Genomic DNA, 9,687 nt, shown 5'->3' with positions numbered 1-9,687 from the left:
CCCATGTTTACTTGCAGCAAATCTCCTCAGCTGAAGGACACCAAGCGAGTTTAGAGCAGAAGCCCTGCCTGGCAGTGGTGCATTTGTGATAAACCAGGGGAATTGGAGACCTTGGCACAGGCTGTGGGATTCAGCCTCGATGAGGAGACAGTTCCCCTCTGGAGGGAGCCCAGGACATGGATTAAGGCCCTATTGCCTGTGTGTGAACTAAATCCAGCCATGGATCTGTGCTGGGCTCACACCTCTGGAGGTGTGGGCAGCAGGAAGGACATTTGAGGTTTCCCCAGTGTTGGGTAAGAGCTGGAATGGGACCTGGAGCTTTCTGCCTCACCCCTTCACTGCCAGCACCCGGAGCCACATCTCTAACCTGCAGGGGCTCAGCTCTGCGTGTCTTGTACAGAGCAAGGAATGACTAATTCCCAGATAAATATTAGTACAAAGACCAGTCACAGGGGTGTGAAGGTGCCTGGTCCCGTCACTGCTCATATGCAAACTCTCCATGGACAACACCTGGTTCCTTTGGAAGGTTTTTGCACATCTTTGTAATTCACACATCTGGAGACACCAGAAAAGCTCAAAATGGGGATCCTGCCACACCTACCACCCAGTATTCACGCTCTGCCTAAAGGACCAGCACCTGAGACACGACTGCAGCACCACTGCACAGCACAGAGCTCAAGGGCTGCCAGTGAGAGACAAATATCCTCATGTTTAAGCTGCATTTTTACCTTGAAAAGCAATTTGCAAACGCACGGAGCGATTCTGACAAGCCTCACTGAAACCACACGCACTGAGCTTGCAAGAAAGATGCTTTTACCCCCCTGCCAGCCCTGGGCTTCGGGTTGGATGAATCTCCTTTCACTTTATCATCATCAGGGCTTAAAAGTGCTCTACAAGGCAAACTGGGTCTCAGGTTTGCAGAACTCCAGTGGGTTTCAGAGCGTGCAGGCAGCAGGGGTGTGTGTGAAACCTGTGAGCCTTCCATGGCTTTAGCCAAGGACGTCGATTTGTGATGGAAAAACCTGCAGGAGCCCAGCCAGGCACCCAGAGCCCAGCTGCTGGGTGGGCTTCCACTCTGCTCTGTGACATTTAAGGTAGTTAGGAAAGGCCAAAGAGAAAAGGTAGCACCCTATGAATTCCTCAAGCCCTTCTCCAAAGGCTTGTGCAGGAATGAATTTGGTTTTGGAATGGGACAGCACCTGGGCTTCCTGCTCTCCCTTACTGCATTTTTGGGTTAATATTTTCCTGTGGATTGTTCTCTGGGGTGCACAGCACTAATTAACCCAGGGACTAATTCAAAAAATGCATTTGTTTCCAAGCAGACATTAAAAACTTTGGAAGAAGGCAACAAATATACAAGAAAGGAAAGGAACTAAAAGGCTTTGGTTAGAAAATTAAAGTTGTTTGCCATGGCTTGATGGCTTAATCAGTCGATCAATATTGTTCACAGGGCAGGCAGGGAGGGAGCCATGAGCTGTGATGAAAAATGCATGAGGGGACAAGGGAGACCTGGGAGTAGAAAATTAAAAAGTCAGCCTGTTACATTTGTCCAATATTGGCAGAGAAATTAAAGTGGTTTGGGGAGGGGTGCGGGGAGGGAAAGGGGAGCGGCTGCAATGTGCTCTGCGAATCTGCTGCGGGTTCCCTTCACCAGAGAAACTTTCACATTAATTAAGTTGCTTTCTTAGCAAAAAGATGGATTTTGTAACCTTTAGCACTCGCAAGCACCACGAGCACAGCAGGAGGGGTTTGCACAGGGGAAAATAAAACGGGATTTCTTCCCAGCAGGGAGGTGATAGAGGAGGAGCACGCTGGGCTCGGGGCAGGTGGCACCAAGGGACAGTGCCCAGGGTGAGGGGCTGCACCTCTCCCACAGCATGAGGGGAGCTGGATGTATTCCTGCATGGAAAAGAGCCACGCTGGGATGATGCAGCTCCACCACACACAGCCTGAGTCACTAAAGCAGCTCTTGTTTCTGCATCTGGATTAGTTTCCTCTCCTGTTAAATTTGGCCACTCCCGATTCCGCAGCAGCGCTCACCTTGCAGGAGGAATGCGGGTCTGGAAGATGCTCTGGAAGAGGTGAGAGCCAACCATTCCTTGTGGATTACAGCCCTTGCTGTTTGCCTTGGAGATCAGAGCTGCTTTAAAAGCTGCAACAAACTCCAATGGTAAAAAAGAGCCAGGTCACCCATCCCGTAATTTAAATCACTTTTGGGCACCCACCCCTTCTAACTAAGGGTGAAAAACAACAATGCCCAGTATCCAGGTGCCAAAGCTGAGGAAGAAGACTGGAATGCTGTACTGTGAGAGTGGCTCTGCAAACAGAAGTAACCTCCCAGTTTCTATCCTTCACATTCCAATAGTGTAGAAGTGACCTCCTAATTTCTCTCTCTCACATTCAGAACTCAAAGCAGCTTCTGCTTGCCCTGGAAATCCACATCTCAGGAATAATCAGGCACTGCCACTGAGTTCATGGACTGCCAGGACAACAGGAGCAGACTGCACCCAAACTGCTGGAATTCCTAAGCTTTGCAAGAATTTAGACAGTTGAATTCCACTCCCCAAAAAGAAAGCATTCCAACCTGTTGCCCTTAAAGGCCTACAGGGACAGAAATCCTTGCTCCTCCCAGGGCCTCAGAGAAGATTCCTCTCTGCTGCAGTTTCTGGGGGAATGAACGTGATGAACAGGTTTGTGTTGCACTTCAGTAAGACAATTATTTTTGTACTGAGGTACCTACAGTGAATTGTGTGACTTTCCATCAGACTCCTCAATTACAGGTTTAAAATTTCAGGCTCAATTAACACACAGACTTGGACGATCCTGTTTTCTGCAACTAATTATCTCCAAGTGCCAAGACACGATTCCACGTAAAATACTTCTGTGAACTTCAGGATTTGCTTTCTACACCATTATTTAAGCATAAACAGAACAGAGCAGCCAGCAGTGCCTAAGGCAGGCTGGATACAGTATTATGACCTTTATATTAACAAAAAAAATTGCTTACACTATCAGAAACCCAGGCCTTCTAATTAGCACAGTAACAGGATGGAGAGAAGGGCTGTTTATTTCCAAGGCTCGGGCTCATCGAAGATGCAAAAGTCGTTCTGTCTTGGGTGATCTTTGTACTGAGGGGGCTACTTGGGTCAAGTAAAAGCACAAAAAGTTTCCAGTAAGTAATTCAATTGCAGCTGGATTTGCTATGGCAATTTGTGTTTGGTGATTGGGAGTATTATTATTCATAATAAGAATATGGAAAAAAAAAGAATTAGATCTCGTTACCAATGTCCTCAAACACACACACACTCAGTCTCCACACACAGTGTTGTACCTCCGAAGTCATAAACACGTGTTTTCTTTCAATTCCTCTTCCTCTTTTGTATGAGCCAGTCCTGCACAGGTTTCTGTGCCTAGAAAGCTGAAATTCCCACACCACACTCTGTCTCCACAGGAAGGAGCTGCTGGCTTTGGGAGCTCCATCTTCTATGTTACCAGCAAATACAGTTAATTTAGTACCACACAACTACACCGTGCTACCCCCCCAGATTCTACACTTCTCAGTTTCCACAGCTCTGAAATGGGCTGTTTCAAAATGTTGTGCATTCAAATTCAATTAAACAAGTGTTTTAAAATATCTTTCAATTGACTGCAACAAAAGAATCCCTCCCGTCTCTGCCCTGGTTTTGTGTTCCCCTCATCCCCTTCTTGTTAAATCTGATTCACTTCATTCAACACTCCTCACTGAAAACCAAACTCTGCCCTACCAAAGCCTGCAGGAGGGGCAGCTTTTCTTTCTGCAACAGAAGCTGGTCCACAGGCAGAAGGAAAATTAGTCTGCAGCACTTACCTTAATGCCAATTAATTTAAAAATAAACACAGTGACAAAGGTTGTCCAGAGCTCCCCTTCCCAGCTCCAAAATCCAGATGATTAGTGAAGACTTTGTGGCTTGTAGAGGAAACAAGGGTGTGCTGGTGGGGATGACTGGAATTAATCAAACTTGCCTTCAGGAGAGGACAGAGGAAATGTGGAGTCCTCAAACAATACCAGAGAAGGCACTTCATGTGATACAACCCCAGGGCTGGGATAGGACCAGGGACCTTCCCTGTCTTTGGGAGGAAGGAAAAAAACATCCAAGGCTTGTAAGAGCAGAACTCTCACATCCATTCCAAGCAGAGCAATTGCTGGGAGGGATCCTACTCTTCTCCAGTGTGTTCCATGTACATTTTAAATCATTTAGGAAACATGCTGTATGCCTGCTCTGCAGAAACTGTGCTTTAGGGCTGAATTATTTCACTACTTTCAGTTCTAAAACACGACTGTCACTGCTCATCACACGTTTTCTAACCACTTAATACATGCAGATTCTGTTAACATTTCTCATTACAATTTTAGTAAAGGGAAACATCTGTTTCCCCCCCGCCTTAGAAAGTACGTTGCATCTTCCAAACTGCCACATGCCTTTGAAATTCCATGTTTAATCAACACCATAATCTCTTCCACAAAAATACCCCCAGCACTCAGATAAGCAGCCATGCAACAACCACCAGCCCCCACCATTTCAGCATGGTTGAATGTTTCCAGTTTTCCTAAAGAGTAGAGCAGTGCTGAAAAACCCACACCAAACCCAAGGGTTTTGTTGATCAAATGACGAAACAAACAGCACAAGTTTGGGAATACAAAATATATTTCAAGCTTATAAAAGTCTTCAACATTGCAAATTCTGTCTCAAAACACAAACTGTACATGGATATTTTCATTGGGCTGTAGATTATGATGATCAGGTCTCCCCAGACAGATCATTTCACATCATACACAGATCTTCAAAACACCTCAGTCTCACACGTGCCCTGCAGACCAATGGCTTTTAAAGAGTCAAATGTATTAGTGCAACCTCAGTGCTTAGTACAGGTGAAAGGTTCAGAAATGGAACCACCTCTCAGAACACCAGTGCCCTCCCAAGAGCAGAGTGTTGACTCCTCACGGTCTCATCTGGGCTACTACTGCCTGCAAGTGTCATGAAAAGCTTCCAGTGTTCGGAAATCCCTCCAGGTGGGTGGAAGGCCATCCTGCAGAAACTTTCCGCAGCGCTGGCAGGGAGCCTGGAACAGCTTTATGTAACTTCTTAACCAGGTCTAAAAGGAAAAGGGAGAGAAATTAAAGAAAACTGGCTATGGATGTTCCCCTTTGTCATCATTCTTGTCAAACAGTAACAGCAAGGACAGAGGATGTACCTTGGCGAGGCCCCAGTGAGGTACATGGTGATTTTATAAACAGAAACACACCAAGTATTACAAGGTCAGTGTATAGCTGAATTCCCACTTTATTAATCATCTTTTGCTTTTTTAGTCACTTAAGCAAATTTGTTAATAGAAATTCCTGCCCTCTGAGTCTGCAGCTCGAGAATCACGAGGGAAGGTGGGTGTTGTAACACGCCTCATATTTTTACTGGAATATAATTGTTCTTGATCAGTGCCTTCTGCAACCAAATATTGGTTTGTTTGTTCCTATGATCATCCCTCACTCCCCTGATGCAATCACACTGGAAAGGGCTGCACTCCTCAGAGCTGGAGACAGAAGGGCTCCCACATCCAGCTAACGAACTTCCTCTCTAATGTGATTTTAGGATCGATACTTGCTGGTCATAAAAAGAATGAACCATTTTAAACCTGATTACACTGATGACTGTATATATAAAAGGCTGAACAACACAGACTGAGTTCAGGTGTTCCCAGGTAAAGTTCCTGCCTCTAAGTGGGTTGTTCCCATTGTCATACACAGCAATGAGCGTTTACATAACCCAATTCCCAACTCCAGGGGATACACAACTGAAAACCCCCTAGACCAGCAGATTTATACTGTGAAGGATGCACATGAATCTTGTCATTTAAAGTCCTATTGAATTACATCGATAAGAGAAAATTGCTCTCTGAAGAAGAGGTCAGCTGAGTTTATTGAAACAAATCCTTCCATCTTCATCAGAGCCTTCTCTATAGCAACCAAACCCTCGGCCGTCAATAACTCTCCTCCAAAAGAACTAGATCTTCTCTGGGTTTAGCAGTAAATACAGGGACAAGGGCAACACAACTCTACAAGTAAATTGCTGTTATTTACTTCAGCTTGGATGGGCTTTGCTTGCACTACAGAGAAATCGAATTTTCTGAACCATAACACAAAAATAGGTAAATGAAGTTAAATTGTGCGCTCGAGACATCTGTTGTCAGGAAAAAAAAGGAGCGGGTTCTTCATTGCCATCAGAGAATTAGGGCTTCAGAACATCCTGTCATGTGGATTGCACAACTGACATGTGAAAGGCTCAACATATTGACACTTGTGCTGTGGGGCTGGTTTTGCTTTGTTGGAAGTTTCAGTGTTTCCCCCAATCAATGCAGCAGGTCCTCGGCTCACGCAGACGTGCGACTCGCTCTGTGAAACACTCATTTTCAGAAACATGTTGAACATGTTGACCACTAACAGTTGCTTCCACCTTTCAAAACCCATTATTTTAAGATGCTCTCCAAGAGAAAAAGGCCTTTAGAAATCTCTCATCTCAGTGGTCTTTTTATTAAATAACCAATCCAGCACAGCAGGGAGGGGAGTTGGATTGTTCTGCAATTACACAGTGGAAATTAAGGATGTAAAAGAACCACTGCTAAACACACCTGAAGACTGTGAATGGCAAAATTAGATTGTTGTTTTCCAAAGTTTCAGTTGCACTGCTCCAGGTGAAGGGGTAACATAAGGGAAGGAAATGAAGGAAAAAGTCTGAATTGCAGAGAAAACCTCTCCCAAAAGCCTCCTGTGGAGACTGCAGCAGAGAGAACAGCAAAAGTCTCCACTGCCAAAATTCATCTTGGTAGAAGGAATTCTGAATAATAGACTCTTCTCACCCTCTGATTAACAGGGCTGCTTATACACAAGTTTATTTCACAAATACTATTCTAAATACAGACAGAATTAAAGGTGATAAACTTAAATCTGCATGTCAAGCAGAATAGTATTGGATTAATTTTAGTCAGTAAGAAAGGATTTGAATACTCCAGTATTTCCTTGATTCTCCAAAACACCTGCTGCTGTGCTCAGTGAGTACATGCTATTCCTTAGGAACAGAGTTTTGGCTGGACATGGATACAGCAAAATGGAACCTTCCCCATCCTGTTCCTGCCTCTCACCATTCCCTAAATAATGCCCATCACTTCCCATACTGGACAAGTTGCCTCAGCTGGAAAACACCAACTGGGAATTTCCTCTCACCAGGGAACTTCCAGTGGAGCATTTTGTACATCCAGACCTTGACTCCTGGCACAGCAGGAACAGTGTGAAAGGGCTGGGCCATAAGGAAAGAATTTGGCTGGGAGAGTTTTTCCCAACACTAATTATCCCAAGGTAACGAGAACAAGCCCCTTCATCCCTATCCTGGTATGAGAGACAAAGAATTACAGTCTCCACTGTCCAGCTTATATAAACAGGGGGAATCACAACTCTATCAGAACTTCCTGATGTCAATCACTTTAAGCAAACTCAAATCTATCTGGAAAAATGTCTTTTCCAACACACTCACCATGAAGGACCTGACCACCACATCTGGCATCTGAGGCAGCTGGTAGTGCAGCAGAGCAGTGGTTGCATGATCTGTCACCTGCATCAGACAAAAGCAGAAAACACCTTTATTAATTCTCTATTTCAGACAAAGTAGTGTTAATCTGCAGGAAAATTGTATAAATTCCCTGGGGAAGCAGGATTACTCAGTTTCGTTTCCTCTGAAACCAGGAATCAATTATTATGATTATGGTTTATAAATACTTGCATTACTAAAACGTTTGTGATAGAAAGCTTTTTAATTTCCCAGACAGAGCCATAACAAGATCACACATCCAGGAATCACAGCTGGACACAATATATATAAAACAGGTATTATAAATATAAATATATATATTTACAATACACAAGAATATTTACAAACAAAATCAGGAAAACTAACCACTTCTTTTAAAAGACTCTAATTTTTAAATTATTCTTGAAGGGGCCTGTTTCTGACAGCTATGATACAATTCTCTAACAGTATTCAGCCTGGCAGCTTCCTCACTTATCAGTACAGTCAACAGTTGCTGCTTCTTAGAAATTCTAGGCTGAATGGAAGAAATTATTCAAAAAATTCCTTGGGCTGGACTATTAGAGAACTCAAACCAACAAAGTACGAGAGCTTTTTCACATATTTTAACCTGTAAATCTCATAATGGTCCTCATCAGTAATATCAAAGTATCCAACAGAATACATGACTTTATAGAGAGTGATTAAATTGTTCTAGTTCTAACATGAAGGAGTAGTGCTCTTCTCAGGGTTTGTCTATATACTATAGCAAATTTTGAGTAAGACAAAGTGAAGTGAAATTCCCATTGCTACTCCCAGCTAAGTCCAGCTGTTCCTGACTTGTAGCTGGTCTAATTCAGCAACAGGAGTTGTGCTGGAACACTCCAACTTTCACTGGAGGAAAGAGAGGCTCGTGCTGGGAGCTATTCAGGGAGGTGACTCTGTCAGAGAGATATTTCTGAATAAATCCATGTATAGCCAGGCTCTAATTCACACTGTACAAACTTCCTCCACAGAGCAGCACATCACATCAGCCTGGCCCACGCTGAATCCAGCTCTGTGTTATCCTGCTATTTCAGGAACAGGATCTGCTCCCCGGCGTTCGCACAAACCGACTCCAAAAGCTGCTCCATTCAGCGGGAGCAAGGACATGTGATTCTGACATTTGGAAGGGAAAACTTTTGGGACTTTGCACATTCTGGTGAGCTTGAGAAAAACTACTCACAAAATGGACCTCAGCCTGTTTTAGCCATTTATCCGTTAGCATAGAAAAAATAAATATCAGAAATAATGTGATTAGGAGTGGATTAATAGCATAGCACAACTCACACCAGCCATTTCCCTTAAATACATCTCATGTTGTATTCAGAAGCCAATCCAAGCCCTACCAGCTATCTGAATTTTTTTCTTTCAAGATGGTGTTTTTACAGGATAGTACCAGACATGTCAAAGAATAGAAAGTTCTGAAGATATTTATGAGCAGCCGCTCTCCTTCTGCTGTATTTTTACTTCTAACAAACTGTGGTTTGTTTTTGTTTTTTTTTTTTTCCCTGAATGACAAAGTTGTTTTCTCTTGGCACTGAAGAAAGTTGCTTAAAAAAAAAAATACTGCTATTAACAAATTTAAATTGACTGTCCACTTTGGCAAAGTTACCCATATGCTGTTCCTATTGTAATGTGGAGCTAATGAGATTCCTTGGGGAGATAAAAGCCATCCCAGCATTGCTGGAACACTAATAATGCTTCCTGAACAAAAAGAAGGCAATTTCTACCATAAGCAGCTGCTGGTATCCAAAAAAGATCAAAGTGGGTGTCAAATCCGAGGAAGAGGAGTAGGGGAATGACCCCTCCCCTCCCTCCCCCACCCAGAAAAGAGCTGGGCAATGGAGAAACTGGGAGGGCATGGGAGTGAAGAGAGAATTAACCCTCCAAGACAACAGAGATGATGAGAGAAAGCACAAACCAGCCACGATTAAAAAAAGAAGAGGAAAAAGGAAAAAAAAAGGAGGGGAAAAAATAACCCGAAAAGATCAATACCCAGCTTTACTAATGGCAATAGGATTTCACACCAAAGCAAAGCAAAACAAACTGCATATGC

At 43.6% G+C, this 9,687-nt stretch overlaps 1 protein-coding gene across 1 annotated transcript in view; it reads right to left on the bottom strand.

Moving 5' to 3' along the window:
* Nucleotides 1–4,667: 4,667 nt before the first annotated feature.
* Nucleotides 4,668–9,687, bottom strand: part of MED27 (mediator complex subunit 27) — an 82,959-nt gene continuing 77,939 nt past the window's right edge. Inside the window, exons 7-8 of the mRNA XM_008919379.3 lie at nucleotides 7,560–7,637; nucleotides 4,668–5,133 (exon numbers count right to left, since the gene is read on the bottom strand). Coding sequence (XP_008917627.2) covers nucleotides 4,999–5,133; nucleotides 7,560–7,637 — 213 coding nt within the window. The 3' untranslated portion in view covers nucleotides 4,668–4,998. The remainder of the gene's footprint in view (nucleotides 5,134–7,559; nucleotides 7,638–9,687) is intronic.

Source organism: Manacus vitellinus, unplaced genomic scaffold, assembly GCF_001715985.3.
Source record: "Manacus vitellinus isolate BGI_N305 unplaced genomic scaffold, ASM171598v3 scaffold_27_pilon, whole genome shotgun sequence".
NCBI lineage: Eukaryota > Metazoa > Chordata > Aves > Passeriformes > Pipridae > Manacus > Manacus vitellinus.
Note: the sequence above shows the minus strand (reverse complement) of the source record. Positions and strands in the feature narration are given on the sequence as shown.